This window comes from Zingiber officinale, chromosome 3B (assembly GCF_018446385.1).
Source record: "Zingiber officinale cultivar Zhangliang chromosome 3B, Zo_v1.1, whole genome shotgun sequence".
Taxonomy (NCBI): Eukaryota; Viridiplantae; Streptophyta; class Magnoliopsida; order Zingiberales; family Zingiberaceae; genus Zingiber; species Zingiber officinale.
Genome location: NC_055991.1, coordinates 36,420,903 through 36,438,617, shown reverse-complemented (window position 1 = coordinate 36,438,617; position 17,715 = coordinate 36,420,903). Strand labels below are relative to the sequence as shown.

The 17,715-nt window shown below is 38.9% G+C and overlaps 1 protein-coding gene and 1 long non-coding RNA gene across 3 annotated transcripts; both read left to right on the top strand.

Moving 5' to 3' along the window:
• Positions 1-15,688: 15,688 nt before the first annotated feature.
• On the top strand, positions 15,689-16,700 carry LOC121968207. The gene is made up of 3 exons (XR_006107999.1): positions 15,689-15,775; positions 16,412-16,527; positions 16,661-16,700. It is a non-coding gene; the product is annotated as an uncharacterized LOC121968207 (long non-coding RNA).
• On the top strand, positions 16,701-17,455 carry LOC121968206 (polyamine oxidase 3-like). 2 transcript variants are annotated; one of them, XM_042518675.1, is made up of 5 exons: positions 16,701-16,749; positions 16,852-16,965; positions 17,050-17,137; positions 17,221-17,234; positions 17,410-17,455. In XM_042518675.1, the coding sequence occupies exons 1-5, from the start codon at positions 16,736-16,738 to the stop codon at positions 17,426-17,428; spliced, it is 249 nt and encodes an 82-aa protein (XP_042374609.1). In that variant the 5' UTR covers positions 16,701-16,735; the 3' UTR covers positions 17,429-17,455. The 2 variants fall into 2 exon arrangements, with proteins under 2 accessions (XP_042374609.1, XP_042374608.1); XM_042518674.1 differs by having other exon boundaries at positions 17,221-17,448.
• Positions 17,456-17,715: the final 260 nt, after the last annotated feature.

The window sequence follows — 17,715 nt, the reverse complement described above, 5'->3', positions numbered from 1 at the left end:
AACAAATCAGTTGCTCTCTCGCTATGCCCACTAAAGGGGGTCTTGGTCATCTTGCCTCGTAGGCATGACTCGCATATCTCATATGATTCTAAATCAAATGAGTCCAGCAAACCATCCTTATGGAGCTGGGATAAGCGCTTGTCATTTATATGACCTAAGCGACAGTGCCAGAGGTATGTTTGGTTCGTGTCATTTGACTTGAACCTCTTGGTACTAATGTTATAGATAGGGTTCTCAAGATCTAGAATATAGAGTCCGTTTATTAGTGGTGCACTACAATAGAACATATCTTTCAAATAAACAGAACAACATTTGTCTTTTATTATAAAAGAGTATCCTTTCTTGTCTAAACAAGAAACTGAAACTATGTTCTTAGTAAAAGAAGGCACATAACAACAATCATCTAAATCTAGTACAAGCCCAGAGGGCAGAGATAGCTGATAAGTTCCTACAGCAACAGCAGCAACCCGTGCTCCATTGCCTACTCGTAGGTCTATCTCGCCCTTTGTCAATGCTCTGCTATTTCTTAGTGCTTGTACATTAGTACAAATGTGCGAAGCACATCCGGTATCTAATACCCACGACGAAGAAATAGAGAGTTTGACTTCTATAACATTTATACCTGAAGTAGAAATCTTATTTCTCTTCTTGTTAAGATCTTCCAGGTGTCCTGTGAAGTTCCTCTTCCAGTGCCCTTCTTGTCCTTGATATAGTTGACGAAGATGTGCAACCATATCATAAGCACCCATCAACTCATGTTGCTTCTGAAGCTCAGAGTTCATGGTTGCGAGCATTAGACAGGACACATCTAATGCGTCATCTTGATGCTTCTTGTAAGCATCCCGGTCAGCTCGCGTGGCAGTGGCAGGAGGAGCCTCCGGAATGGGCTGCTCCAGAACGTACAGTTTACGTTCCTGAGTGAGAACTATTCTCAGGTTCCTGTACCAGTCCAGGAAATTTGCTCCGTTGAGCTTGTCCTTCTTAAGGACAGATCGCAGAGAGAAAGTGTTCGTATTCGACGTCATGGATATTCTACAACAGAAATAAATGCAGAAATAAATATCATATTCTTTTAAAAATCATTTAATTAGGCCTTTAATTAAATGATGCTCCCACTGAATACTATAATTCATGTGGGACAAGATCCACATCATACTAACCCTTGAGTTAGTTTTGGCTAATACGCCCAAGGCTTAGTATGATCGGTAGGTAACGATTACCAATTACATCTCTATGCAACTCTTGTTTATAGAATCAATATCCGCATTTATATTAAAACTCAAGTTAGCTTTGGCTAATACGCCCGAGAGTTAATATAAACGTGATTTTGTCCTACCTTTCCAACTATTGGAAGAATGCCTATAGTTGACTCGATCCAACCGAGTAACTAGGAATACTCAATCTAATTGAGTTTGTATTCACCCATGCGTTGATAGGCGGGACCAAGATTGTCCCTCCGTACCCTACCAAGATTATATGTATTGCTCTGCTTTGACAGATTCAACAATACATGTGATCGAGGTAGTGATAGGTATCACGGCACGATTAGGCATTTAGAGTTGGTTCGATCTAGATCTAATCTAATCGAGAAGGATGCATCTTGTGCACGACTTAGATCTAATCTAATCGCAAGGGTGCATCATGTGCACGACTTAGATCTAATCTAATCGTTAAGGCACTAATTAATTAATTAATTATTAAACATGCATCATATACATAACAATTAATTAATTAATCTATTTATGATTTAGTCATGGCCCTACTACGATCTTCTCAAGCCAATGAGAAGATCGAATGGTCAACCTAGGGTCAACAGCTTCTCCAAGCTCCTCCCTTTGACCACCTTGTGTTGCTCGTGCCCGCCTCGGAACTCCGTCTCGTGTGGACCCTCCACCGCTCCAATTTGTACATTACAATTTGAAACTCGAGTTACATTCGAGTCTAAATCTAATTTACAACCAGAATAAGAGAAAGGCACGACGCGCAGGCCGTGGAAAAAAATAAAAATACAGCACACACAATCATATGACGGCACGCAGGCCGTATTATGAATTACAACACAAATCCAATCTTATTGGGTATTTTGGGCCATGACTATCACAAATTAATATATAATTCAAAATTATATATTTTTCATAATTTTCTATAATTTTAAAATAATTTTTACAATTTTTATGAATAAAATTTCCCGGCGGTCCCGTTTAGCGGTTTCGGGCGCAATCGCGGAACGGATCCCCTTGCGGGGCCCAGGGGCAGCGCCCCTACCCGCGATCTAACCATCGCGAGGGTTCCTTTGCGATCCAACAGCGCCTAAACCCGCTGTCCCAAAACGATTTGGGTCGAGACATTGCCGTTTCGGAAAAATCTTCCCGGCGGGTTCGTTTTTAGCGATTTCGGGTGCAATCGCGAAGCAAATTCCCTTGCGGGGTTAGGGGCTATGCCCCTACCCACGATCTAACCATCGAGAGTTGCTCCTTTGCGATCTAATGACACCCGACCCCGCTGTCCCAAACAGATTTGGGGCAAAACGAAGCCGTTTAAAAGAAAACTTTCCGGTAGCCGAAGCCTACAAGTGCCGAGACACTTGCGCTTCGCTTCTACGGAAAAATTACTCATAAAAACTCTAAAAACTCAATTTTTACAGAAAATAACAGAAGGTTTATTTTTCATAAAAATACAAACGAACTCGTACAAGTCTTTGCACGTGGCTCTGATACCACTATTGGGTTCGTCGGGCCGCAAAAACTGCTTTTTCGCGTCGCGGAAACCCCGAGTCACCCAAAGCCATGGATCTCGTGCAAAGATTCGTAAACAAAATTTTTCGAAAAACCTTTTTCTTGTACGAGTTTGTAAAAACTTTAGATCTACACTAAAGTTAAGATCATTACCCTTGATGCGCGCCCCACGCGAATCTCGCTCGTCCAAATGGTGCCGGATCTCAAGACCGTCAAGCGTACGGTCCTCTAGAAGTATCCACACGGACACACTAGATGGAGGTGACCAAAAACCAAGGTGTGCTAGCACCTATGTGGTTCGACCAAGGAAGGAGGAGAGGGAGAGAGCAAGAAGAACTCTAGGAGGAAGAAGATGACTTAATCACACTTGAATGAAAAATGAATATTTTTCATTCCCCACTAGAGTGGCCGGCCACATCTTGGAGGTGTAACTCCCCACATTAATTCCAATTAATGTGGAGACCATTAAGAGTTGTAACCCCCATGAGGTGGCACTCTAGGATGATGTGGATCAACACTATTGGTCCACATCTTGCCACCTCACTAAATGACATGGCAACAAGTGTAACCTCCTCATTTAATGTGGGCCGGCCACATTAAATGCTATGGAGGCTTGTAACCTCCATGAGGTGGCACACATTGATGATGTGGAGCAATCCTATTGGTCCACATCTTGCCAACTCACTAGTGATGTGGCAAAAAGTCAAGTCAAACATGACTTTTTCTCTTCCTCTCAAATCAAGTCAATCTTGATCAAATCTCTCTCATGGTTGATCTAATCCAACCATATGATTCAAGCCAACTTAATATAATGAATCTAATTCATTAAATTAAGTTGATTTAATGAGTCATAATCTAAATTAGACTTATTAAATACATGAATCAACTTGAGTTCAACTCAATTAGCCCAATTTGGATTACTCTTAATCCAATATGATTCATCAAATGAATCTAATCCTCTTGGTTCATCATATGAACTAAATCTCCATCTAATTGTCCTTAGTGTGTGACCCTATAGGTTCTTGTAACGTTGGCAATGCCCTAAACCCATTTAGGAGCATAAGTAATAAGCGGTATCTAGCAACACATCATTACTACCCAAGTTACAAGAATGTCGAGATCCGACATCACCTTGTGACTACCAATTGTGACTCCTCACAAAATATATGACAAGTGTCCTTCTATCCTAGACATCTAGATTGATCAATATGAGGCATAGACCGTGTCATCCTCTAATCAATCTAAATCTTGAACTCCAAGTAGACTCACTCGATCAAATGAGCTCAACATCTAATGTTGACTCATTTGGGCATGGCCATGCACTTAGTGGTCTCACTCTATCAAGAATACCGATGTCGCTCCCGTCATATGGGAGGGATAGATCCCATCTACATCACTCACATCCCTCTACATAATTCGTTATATACCCAGTAATCGCCTTTATAGTCCACCCAGTTACGGGTGACGTTTGACGAAACCAAAGTACATAACTCCTTATGTAGGGATCCATGGTGACTTCAGGTCTAAGGACTAATAGTCATACTAATAGCCACATGAGAAAGTATATGACACTCATATAACGATCCATGATACTTTCTCATGGCGGGTCATTCAGTATACATTCTCTAATGCATACCCATGTGTCAGCTTGATATCTCTATATCCATGACTTGTGAGATCAAGTCATCGAGCTAACCTATATGCTAGTCTTATTGTATTAACATTGTCCCTGAATGTTAATACTCGACTAGGAATGATTTAGAGTAGTGTTCCCTATATCATCTCACTATCGATTCAACCAATCGATTGATATAGGTAAGAACCTTCTACTCAAGGACGCTATTATACTTAGTCTATTTGACACTAATATAAATAAGTATAATAACCAAACAAATGCCTTTATTAATATATAAGAATATGATATACATGAGTCCATACAATCATCAAATGATTGGCTCTAGGGCTCTAACTAACACTCATCTCCCGGTACACGATGATGGGGAGGAATCTCTACCGGCTACCACGCTGCGTTACACTACCCATGAGCGGACCAACGGAGCTAAACAGAGTCCAACCGCCTGCCGGCTACCACACTGATACACTAAACCAGCGGAGCCAAACAGAGCAGAACTGTCTGCCAGCTACCACGCTGAGTCACCAGACCAACGGAGCCAAACAGCAGAACCGCCACACACCTGTCTGATATACCACTAACCCATGAGTGGTGGTGTGCACAGATATATGTACTAGCGATGTGCTCGACAATAATGGAGCAGACTATCGCACAACATGCAATCATGCGAGATGATGCATGACACTAAACAAGATAATATCCTAAACAACATAGCAATAGCCATATATATAAATATAAAATGTGTACCACAGGACAATAAATCAAATCAAAGGTACACAGATCAGATAGGGTATCAAATAAACCCTAGGTCCTGAACATAATATATAACATGGTTGTGTCACTACCTCTATAAGCATGTATGATCAGGTAAATACTAACATGATGTGTATAAAAATAAACAAACAAGCATGTAATAGATCGGGTAGTGATCAACCGAAGCAAATGAGAAACACAATCATTGCTATATGTTAAAAACATTATTATGCATATCGAATGACATAAAGTTAAAGTACTCGCCTCCAATATAGATCGAGCTAAACGACCTCTGTGTCAAAGTGCTCGTCCCAAATCAATGTCATGTAATATCAAACATATACGGATTTAGCTAATACCCTTATGCATTTAATTAGCTAATCAACCATTAATCCAAATCCAACTAGGTTTAACCTAACCCATTTCACCATTACAATGGATTAGGTATCCCCAATTATCTACAATCAAATTGGATTAGATTAATACATGAACTAATCCAAAACTCACCTAACTCGATAATGTTCACTGATGGCTCACGATCGGAGAAATTCATGATCGGAACTCAGCGACCTGATCTGTAGATCACCCTCAATAGAAATGGCTAAAACTACAAAGATTGATCAACCAATTAAACATAATATACCCATACAAAAAAAATGCAATCAGATCCTTACAAGTCTGATACCAAACACATCGTACCCTAATCAGGTCCGAAGTTTCCTCTGGTGAAATCCCAATGCCACTGTGGTGTCGAGCCGGGACAAAAAAAGGTGGCGACGATGCTAGGGCACAGCATCAACGATCAACCGATGGGGAAGAGGGCTCGGCAGAATCCTGCGACCACAGTTAGGGCTCACGGCAACTAGCGCTAGGGCTCCTGTGGCCGGCGGTGTCTCGGAAGGGTGAGGGAGTCGTGGGTCGGTTGGCTAGGGCAGAAGAGGCTGCGGCGACGTAGGCTGTGGCGACAACAGCGGCTCTAGGGTAGAGGATGATCGGTGTCGGACTGGGGTGGTCGGCGATCGGGTGGCGCCGGCAGTGAAGTCACCGCCTGTTGTTGGGTTCGGTGGCAACACAGAGGGGGAAAAGGGTGTCGTCGACGTCGGGCAGAGGAGAGGAGGGCGTGCACACGAGGGAGATGAGGAGAGAATCGAGTTTGGGAGAGGAAACCGGCGCGAGGGGAAAAAGAAGAGGTGAAGGAAACGACTTCGGTTAGGGCACGATGTCGAGTTCGGCGGGGGAGAAAAGAAAACAGAGGAAAGAAAAATAAAAAGAAAAAAATAAAAAGGAAATCCAACTTTTCCTCGTTAAAATGGGATAACCTAAACAGGCTTTTCCCGAGGCCCAATATATATCGCCGTAAACTCGTCATACGAGCTCCAAAAAATTCCCGAAAAATTTCTAAAAATTTCGGAAAATTCTCTTATCATTATTTGCCATTTTTCACTATTTTACATTAAATAACCTAACAAAACTTACCCATCATCAAAAATCAAAGTCATCATTGTCGTTATCATCCTCCTCCTCCTCCTCCGACTCCTCTTCCTCCTCCTCCTTATCATCATCATCAACATCAACATCATCAATTTCACTTCTATCCACGTTTATCACTACACCGCTAGGATCTTGTAAAGTTGGAATAATAAATTCCTCAGTCTGAAAGGTGTTTGCAACTTCCTCTTGTTGATATGCAATGTTTTCCCAACGTGCCTCAATTTTTTTTTCGTGCTTTGGTTTTACAAACAACCCACCAATCAATCTTATCACGCTTTAAACTCGGGTATGCAGAATAAAATACTTGGATTGCTTGTTGTGCCAATACAAATGGTTCACATCTCTTATAAAATCTCTTATGCTTTATTTCAACCAAATTATAATGCGGATGCACCTTCATCCCTCTAACAGGGTCAAACCAGCGACACATAAATAATATAACTTGCATTTGTGGCCCTGGGTATTCTACTTCTATAATTTCACCCAACAAACCATAAAAATCATTGCTTGGACCTCCTTCATTAGATGACGATACACACACCCCACTATTCGTGGTATTCTTTCCCATTCCATATTCTTGAGTATGAAAATTATATCCATTTATGAAATATGCTGGCCAAGTGCGTACGAATGATTTTGGACCCCATGACAGATGGATTAGCCATTCTTGCTCAAGGTGAGCTTGATTACCTTGAACCTAAGGTCAAAACACCAATTGTTAAACGTATGCATATGATTCAACCAAATATAAATTGTTTACTTACATATGATTTGAACCATGCAACAAATTTTTCTTCGCAAAATCTATCGAACTCTTGTGGTGACAATTCAGAATATAAGTTTTGAAATATCCTACTTAAAAAAAACATATTATTACACAACCAATTTACGACATAAAAAGAATTAAAATATAAATATATACTTACTCGTAATATGACGATACTTCTGGATAATTTAGTAAAATATGGGTTTGGGCTGCCCGCCATTCTTTACCAGTTAAATATCTTTGTTTACATGGTCTACTTGGTCAACCAAGATAATTAAAAATTAAAAATGAGTTGACATTTGGATCAATAGGACCCTCATCATTTCTACCCGCTTTTCGCCTTTTGCTAGGGACATGAGGTTCAAAATAATATGATGCAAAAGTTGTTACTTCCTCCACAATGTATGCATTAAAAATAGAGGCTTCAACACGTGCTTTATTTTTCACTTTTTTCTTCAAATGATATAAGAATCTGTTGAAAATTTAACAAATTATGTTAACTATTAATACATAATCCAGCATAATTAGTAATACTTTTTCATTCAAAGAGTTGAAGTATAGGAAAAAAGAAATTCTACCTTTCAAATGGATACATCCACCAAAAATGGACGGGTCCTCCAACTTTGGCCTCATATGGCAAGTGAACTAAAAGATGTTCCATGGAATAAAAAAAAGAGGGTGGAAATATCCTTTCCAAATCGCACAAAATGATTGGAATGTCTCTCTCTAACTTCTCCATGTGTGAACGTCTCAAAACTGTTGAGCAAATATCATGTAGGAAAATACTTAACTCCATAATCGCTCCCCATACAAATTATGGTAAGAGTTCCTTAAAAGCAATAGGAATCAATCTTTGCATTATTATATGACAATCATGACTTTTCAAGCCAAATAATTTACATTTTTTGATATCGACACATCTTCCAAGATTAGAGACATACCCATCTGGAAATTTTAAAGATTTCAACCATTCATATAGGACACGTCGTTGATCCTTATTTAATGTATAAATTGCCTTTGGCTTTGGTCCCCTACTATTTTCATCGACATCAAGAGTGGGTCTTTTACAAATGAGTCGCATATCTTTTCTTGCATTGAGATTATCTTTTGTTTTTCCGTTGATATCCATCACTATATTTATCAGATTATCAAAAACATTCTTCTCAATATGCATTACATCGAGATTATGATGTATCAAATGATTAAACCAATATGGCAAATCCCAAAATATACTCCGTTTAGTCCATTTATGTGTATGCCCATATTCATATGTTGTACCATGAGGGTTTTCAATAACAGATGGAAAGTGAAGCACTCTGTACCAAATATCTAGACCTGTCAATCTCAAAGGCGGAAGTGTTCCTTCAATCCTATTTTTAGTGAATTCATCTTTATTCCTTCTGAAATTATGATTTGTTGGTAAAAATTGCCTATGACAATCAAAATAACTCGGTTTCTTCCCATGTTTCAATCTGATTAACTTTGATCTCTCCATACATATGGGGCATCCCAAGATCCCAGCAGTACTCCAACCTGATAGCATACCGTAGGCTAGAAAGTCATTTATGGTCCAAAGAAGAGTAGCCTTCATTATAAACATCTGGTTAGAATTAACATCATATGTAGGAACACCTTCATCCCATAGTTGTTTAAGTTTTGCTATTAGGGGTTGCATATAAATATCTATCAACTTCTTTGGATTTTGCGGCCCAGGTACAACCAATGTTAAAAACATATAAGGTGTTTTCATGCACATCCCAGGTGGAAGATTATATGGAGTTAAGATAACTGGCCAACAAGAATAATTTCTTCCCAATTTACCAAATGGAGCAAATCCATCAGCACAGAGACATAATCTAATGTTTTGAGTCTCCTTTGCAAAATCTGGATATGTTCTATCAAAATTTTTCCACGCATTTGCGTCTGATGGATGACACATGAGCCCCTCTTCTTTTTATGAGTTGCATGCCAAGTCATGTGTTCTGCTGTTGCCTTTGATGCATACAGTCTTTGTAATCTAGGAGTTAAAGGTAAATAAAACAACTGGCTGTATGATTTACGTCGTTGTTGACTCCTTCTGGTTGTCTTATACCTATCTTGATTACAGAATTTACAAACATCTGCATATGCATCATCTCCCCAATATAACATACAACCATCTCTGCAAACATCAATTCTTTCAACCGGAAGACCTAAATCTTTCACCATTTTTTTCATACTGTAAAAATCAGGAGGCAAAATGTGATCACGTAACAATGTATTGTCAAAATCTTGAACAATATCATTAAAACAATCTTCGGAGACATTATGATCTGCCTTTATATTTAATAGTCTAGTGGTGAGAGATAATTTAGTTTGAGTATCACAACCGACCCATAATGGTTCATTTGTGGCACTCAACACTTCATGAAATTTGTGATATATTTCATCAAGACCTGGTACATCGGGCTCCTCCAACGGTGATGTATTAGAAACAAAAATTTGTTCACCTGTTGGGGGAAACTAGAACTTGCACCAAGCGTATTGGGAATAAAATTCTGACATCTTGCATCAATTACCATCCTCTGATATGGATTTAATTGTTCATCATAACTCTGATCCCCACTAACAGAGGTTTGGAAATTCCGTTTATAATCCTCATTAGATATGAACGGTTCACCATGAGATGCCCAATTATAATAATTTAGGGTAAAACCATATCTACAAAGATGTTCTTCAACTTTATCGGTGGGTAAAAATTTGCCATTGTGACACTTTCTACATGGACACCTTATCTTCTTGCCATCCGTATACTTAACTTGACTAGATGCAAAATGCAAAAATTATCTCAGGCCAGTGATAAACTCATTAGTTAACCCTTGACGATTAGGTAAATTCTTGTTATACATCCAACTTCTTTCATTCTGCATTTTACCTGTATGCAGTTATTTAGTTAAACATTATTAAAAGTTACTACAAATAAATCTTATCATTGAAGACTAAGCAACAAAGAACATCAGATCAAAATGAAGGAACACAATTAAACAACCAATTATAACCTAATTATTTAAAGTTAACTTAATATACAGATAAGAAAATGTATATTAATGTACTTAGGAATACCGAAAAGAGGTGAACAAAAACAGTTGTCCTGATCGTACACTGAGATCACGGCAAATTGAGACCTGCAAAAAATAACACAATGAATTATAAGATCACCTTTCAAATTTTAAATAAAAATTTATACAATATTAATTTCCATGCTGTCGCACTTAGCGGGGGCAGCCGCGGCCATCTGGGGGCAGCCGCGGCCATCCGGGGGCATCCACGGCCAGTATGGGCAGCCGCATTCCTCGCGTCCGACAACGGCCACAGTGGGCAGCCGCTGCCACCCTACATGTGCAGCAGCGGCTGTAACGACCACCCTTCTCACTACTCTCTAAAGGTGACCGTACTTAACTACTATAAATTCTTACTCACTAGTATAGCAAACTGTACATTATTTTTTTCCAGAAAACTTAAAATTTCGGTAGAGTATATGCAGTACAGCAGGACTAAAATACAATACAATACTGACATGCACATATAACACATAATAGCAGTAACATATGAAACTATATCTCAATGCAACCACAAAGTGCCTACTAACTAAACTGTACTCATCTTAGCATGCAATCTAAAACAAGAATAGACTCAAATGACATGGAGTATAGAGTACAATCTCAAATGACATGGAATATAAAGTACAATCTCAATGTTTCTTATTCACTAAAACACGGAAACATAATAACATCCCAAGTCTCTCCCATAGTCCTGGCATCACACATCATCGAACACCTCCTTGTCGCCTTCCTTTGCTATAGCTTTTCCTTTCCTTTATCTGCAGTAAGAGGAATTGCAAACTATAAGCGAATGCTTAGTAAGCGCTGTCTAACTCACAAAAACTCGAGTATGCATGTAAGCTGAAAGAAATCTAGAAACTGAATGCTCAAAATGAAATACTACTCATGCTCATCTAATAGCAAAAGAAACATAGCATACTGAAATACTAAACATGTAAGTAAATCTAAACAACATGTCAGCATATAAGAAAACTAAACTTGCTGAACTTTAAACCTATGTGAAGCTTATTTCACTTGTTTAAAATCTTATACTTTATACTTTTATACTTATGTGAAACTTATTTTACTTGTTCAAAAGCTTATACTTTTAATACTTCAAAATAATAATCAACTTCTATTGGGCCCAGGTGTAGTACCAAAGCGCGCTCCCTAATAGAGACTGTGGCAGCTAATCACCAGTCCTACGAGGGTAAAGACCTTGGTCTTACCAGGGCCAAGACCTTGGAATTGGTCACTTGGATTTTATTTAACGACAACCTTGGAAGTCGGGTACTAGCCTCTTAAAAATAAAATACTTGTTATCTTTTATTACTTCTTCTTTAAATGTCTTGACATTTAAACAAACACCTTGTGTGCCAAAATCCCTAAAGTCTTGACTTTGGGATCTACTTAAGGCCTTGGCCTTTTTCTTTCTTTTCTTTATCTTGCTTATACTTTTCTTAAACTCAAAATACTGATAGAGAACTCAAAATCTGGAACTGAAATGCTCATGCCATTCTAATAGTAAAGGAATCTATAAAATCTGCTCATGTTATTCTAATAGCAAAGCACTAAAATACATGGCTGCTCATGCTTGTTAAAATAGCAAATGAAAACTAAAGAAACTGCTCATGTATATCTATTGTTACACAAAGAAAAACTAGGAAATACTGCTCGTGCACATCTAATAGCAAAGGAAATACACATGCTTGACTGATAGCACATGGGAAACTACTCATGTTCACAAACAGCAAAGCAAGGAGGAACTGCTCATGCTCGCAAACAGTAAAAGGGGAATTAAACAGCAAAGGAAATAAGCAAAATTCTGCTCGTGCAGATTCATAGCATATGAAGGTCTAAACAGCATAGAAAAAGAACTACTCGTGCACTGCTATAAAAATATGAAAACTGCACAACAAAACTAACAGTAAGCTCCTCCATTCATGCCCCTTTTTGTGGCACAATTCAAGCTAAAACCTGCTACTACACAAGCGAAAAAAATCTGCACTACTACAAAATCTATTCACTCCCTTTCATGCACGTATATAACAAAAGAAATCTGGACTGGAACAAGCTCCAAGAGGGGCTGTTCTAAGCTCCAATAGAGCTGTTCGTGCTTGCTGCAAACAAAAGGAAATCTAAGTTTGATATGTTAACATTCAAGGGTTGTTCTTTTAAGGTTTAACAGAAAAACCTATAGCAGAAATGCTATAATCCATACGGTAAGATCAAACCACATGTATAAGGAACTATTAGCGGAAGACAACTACATATCAAACCTAATATCAAACCTAAACAATTCCCCTCTTGTATCCTTAATGAAACTCATGGCAGAGACTTTTAAAAACCATTCATCTTCATGACATACTAAAAAAAAATACAAGTAAACACCAAATCAAGTTCGGAACTACTCTTACCGCAGGTGAGTAGCAACTTACCCTTCGTGTTCTTGGACTCACAGCTGGGAAGAAGGCAGCTAGGGTTTTGGTACACTTGGAATCTCAGCCCCTTCTTTGTGCCAACAAGTTCTCCTCGACGAGAGGATCACAATGGTGTAGAGAATCCTTCGGATCGTTCCTTGGCCGGCTGCCAGAGATGATGCTTTAGCTCGGCTTCGTTTCCGCCCGAGCAGAGGCGCCGCGCACGCGAGAGGAAGAAGGGGAAAAAGTTTAGGTCACGACCAAATTTCCTAAGTTCCTCTCTTATAACTAGGTATTCTATTAACTATTACCATATAAATATTTTTCACTCTTTCCTTAATTAGCACGGCCCGCTTGGGCACTTGGTCAGCCGGATTCGCTTAAGAGTTGGCTCGGCCGGAGGTCTCCGGTTCGAATCTCGGCTTGGACATTATTTTTGTCGAAACTTCTTTCGTTTAGTAAAAATACCAAACGACCTCCAAAAATAACATAAAAATACTCTAAAAATTTCTAAAAATCTCTAGAATATTTCTATAGCATTTCTAAGTATTAATAAGGACTTTTAGAACTTAAGACAAGGAAATTTTAGGTCGTTACAATTCCCCATACCTTATAAAAAGTTCTTCCTCGAACTTAGAATAACTCTGGATATTTCTGTCTCATGCTGTCCTCACGCTCCCAAGTAACTTCCTCGTGCTTCTGATTCTGCCAGATGACCTTCACAAGTGGTACTTCTTTGTTCCTTAGTCTCTTAACTGCTCTGTCCACTATCTGTGTAGGTCTGCTCTCATAGCTAAGATCCTCCTGGATCTGCATTGACTGAGGCTGAATCACTTGGCTAGGGTCGTGGAGACACTTCTTTAGCATGGAGACATGAAATACGTTATGTATTGCTGACATGTCTTGTGGTAAGTCTAGCTTGTAAGCTACTTTCCCAATCCTCTCTATGATCAGGTATGGTCCTACATAGCGAGGACTTAACTTGCCCTTCTTGCCAAATCTCATCACTTCCTTCATCGGAGCAACTTTGAGAAAGACTGAATCCCCTACTTGGAACTCAAGTGGCCTACGGTGTGTGTCAGCATAACTTTTCTGTCTACTCTGGGCAGTCTCAATTCTCTGTCTGATCTTCTGGATAGCCTGAGTGGTTTCATCTATCATCTTTGTCTGGATGCCCAGCTCTACTTCCATTTCTTTTCTTTCACCTGCTTCTTGCCAGCAAATGGGTGATCTGCACTTCCTGTCATACAACGCCTCATAAGGTGCCATCTTGATGGTGGCCTGATAGTTATTGTTGTAGGCAAACTCAGCTAAGCACAAATACTTGCACCAACTTCCCTTGAAATCTAGCGCACAAGCTCTAAGCATATCTTCTAAAATCTGATTTACTCGCTCTGTCTGTCCATCAGTCTGAGGATGAAAGGCTGTGCTGAACTTGAGTTTGGTGCCTAGTGCATTCTGAACACACTCCCAAAAGTGAGAGGTGAAGCACCCATCTCTATCAGACACAATAGATTTTGGAACTCCATGAAGTTTGATCACTTCCTTAACATACAGTTGTGCCAACTGCTCTATAGAATGAGACACTTTGATGGCTAGAAAATGGGCAGACTTGGTCAATCTGTCCATTATTACCCATATCACATCATATCCATTTGTAGTTCTTGGAAGACCTGTTATAAAGTCCATGGATATTTCTTCCCACTTCCACTCTGGTATTGGGAGAGGCTGTAGAACTCCTCCTGGTCTCTGGTGCTCTACTTTGACCCTCTGACATGTCAGGCAGGTACTGACATATTTAGTAACATCTCTTTTGAGTCCAGACCCACTACAAGAAAAACACCTTACAACAACACTCAAACGACAACAGTTTTATACCAAACCGTTGTCTTTTTGCCTTTTAACAATGGTTTTAACAAAAACCGTTGTCTTTTAGCAATTTTTTTGGCCTACGACAACGGTTTTTAAAAATCGTTGTCTATTTATATTTTTTTAAGACTATGACAATGATTTTTAAATGCTACAACAACAGTTTTTGAAAACTGTTGTCTATGTGCGCTTTTTTTTTGGGATTACGACAACAGTTTTTAAAAGCCGTTGTCGATTAAGTGATGTTGAATACTGGTGTTTTTTTTCCTTCGTAGTTTTTTCCCCTTCGCCAATTTTTGCCCCGCTTTTTTTCTTTCCCTCTCCCCGAAAGTTTTTTGCCGCCGCATTCCACCCATTTATCTTCTCAATCCATCCCTCTTTTCTCTTTTCTCACAATCTCTCACTCACCGGAGCCGCACAGGAGCAGCAGCAGTCCACGAGTCCATTAAGGACGCCCTCACTGGCAAGACCTCCGACATGAAATCCACTAATAGTAAGTGTCCTCTACTTCTTCCTCCTGCATCTTCTCGTCGAAAACCCTAGATGCTCCACTGCCTTCCATCCTAGATGGGCCTCAGGTTCGCTTCTGCCATATGCGTCGCTGCCGCCTCAACTAAAAGGCCTCTCTATCATGCACTCTTCAACATGCGACTCAGTGATCAAACACAAACCCTAATGAAAATGAACCTGCGATGGAGGAAGAGATCTCTGCTACTCTTGGACAAACTTCTTCTCCGCGTACTCGCCACTGTCACTGACACCCTTCGCCTCCCCGCCTCCCTCATTTTCAAATCATTTGAGGGGTTTTGTTCCTTATATATTTTTTATGCTTGTTTCTGCCCAAATAGAGTCCTTTTTGTGACCTATTTCTGCGTAAATTTTTAGTTACAAAATCTTCAATTTTTTGACTGATTTCAGGTCGATTCTTAGGGCTTCCAGTCGTGAGATGTTGGTGTTCAAGCTTAGTAGAGTTTTGAATCTACTCATCCCTTTTTCAATGATTTCCAGCATCAATTTGGATTTTTCTGGTGAGTATAGCCTCCTGCTCTATTCCAGCTTTCGGTATATCAAGTTTAAAGATTTTTAAGAGCTCGATTTCAACCTCTAGTGTGAAATTGCAGATGGGTTTCGTGAGGTATACAGGCTGCCAAAATGGGAATTTTACCTACTTCGATTTAAATCTATTCACTGCAATGATTTAGCTCATGATCAAAGTAAACTTAAAGGATTAATCCAGAGCCTATGGGAACTTTCTGAATTCATTTTATTTAAGGTATTCTTTCCTTTAATGGTCATCCCTTTAGTTTTCTTTGTATCAGTATATTGTTATGTTACATATCTTTTTTTTGTGGGAATACTGAAGCTAGTTACATGATTATCTGTCATAATTGCAAATAAAACTAAATTTTTATGTTTGGGGTGTTTTCTGTTGTCAGTCTTATTATTGGGGTACTTTCTAAATTATTTTTAGAGTTCAACCATGTGGAAGGAAAATGCATTTGGTAAATATATATACAACACGACAGAATATGTTGCTTGTTCTTGTGTTGGATTTATTATTAATTATGTTTTTTTCATAGTGTTAAAATATATTCTAGTTTGCATTTTACTACTTCACATCAACATATATATCTATATATATATTGACTTAAATTTTCTTGCAGCATCATTCTATCAGAAGACTGAAGCAAGGCAATCTCACTCTCCTTCTGCCATTGTCATTGGTGGTGGATTTGCAGGGATTGCAGCTGCTCATGCATTGAAAAATGCAACTTTTCAGGTGTTATGTCGATATAAATTAACAGTTTTTTTAGTTGCCTTTACATATTAGATTCTAAGTTCTGATATGAATGCAGTGTGTGAAGTGGCTGGGTAAATTTGTATCACATGGAAGTTTATTTTTTATTCCTTAGGTTGTGCTTTTAGAATCTCGGGATAGAATTGGTGGCCGAGTTCACACTAACTACTCATTTGGTTTTCCTGTTGACATGGGAGCAGCCTGGTATGCTTCTTTTTTTGTGTTTTTGTTTTCATTCCTTCTGAAGAGAATTGTGGCCAGCCTTCAAAATTTCAATGACTAGAAGTTTTAATTTGGACACTTCAGGTTGCATGGTGTCTGCAACGAGAATCCATTGGCATCTTGGATTGGAAGACTTGGTCTACCAATTTATCGAACTTCTGGTGACAATTCTGTCTTGTATGATCATGACTTGGAGAGGTAATGGTTAACTGAATAACTAACAGATATCACTGATCATGGAGACTATAATCTTATGGAGACAAATTTACTTCTATTTTTCAGCTACGCACTCTTTGATGGTGATGGACATCAAGTGCCTCAAGATCTAGTGGAAAAAGTTGGTAAGGTGTTTGAAACCATTCTGGAAGAGGCAAGTTCTTTATTAACCTTATATCTGCAGTGCTGATAACTTGGAAATATTTCTCTTGTGAAATGATTGTTCAACGTTTACAGGCTAACAAACTCAGGTATGAAACAAATGAAGACATGTCTATAGCACAGGCTATTAAGCTAGTCATGGAGAGGCATTCAATATGATGCATTATTAATGAATTAAGTCTACTTTATGAGATTTCAGATTTTTTTATTATTCATAGGCATTTAGTTTAGATCAAGTGACATTTCTTTATCTTCTTCTTACAGGTGGAGTTTGAAGGATTAGGAGAATTAAGAAGCAAGGATGAAGAAGATGAAGGATTAGGAGAATTAAGAAGCAAGGATGAAGAAGATGAAGGCATTTAGTTTATCTTCTTTCTTTATCTACTTGGTCCACTTCGATCCAAGTACGATGCAAACATGGCAAGGATGAAGAAGATGAAGGATTAGGAGAATTAAGAAGCAGTGTTTTGTTACTCTTCTAGTGTTGTACATGGTAAAAGTAGTTCAAATGATCCAACTCTTCAAAACTGGATATCAAGATTAGGATGTTGTGTTACTCTTTTAGGATTA

Bases quoted from the DNA above. Each gene is read 5' to 3' on its own strand.
- LOC121968206 (XM_042518674.1), top strand. The intron at 16,966-17,049 runs GTAATGGTTAAC...TCTATTTTTCAG, and splicing joins TATGATCATGACTTGGAGAG to CTACGCACTCTTTGATGGTG. The intron at 17,138-17,220 runs GCAAGTTCTTTA...CAACGTTTACAG, and splicing joins TTGAAACCATTCTGGAAGAG to GCTAACAAACTCAGGTATGA.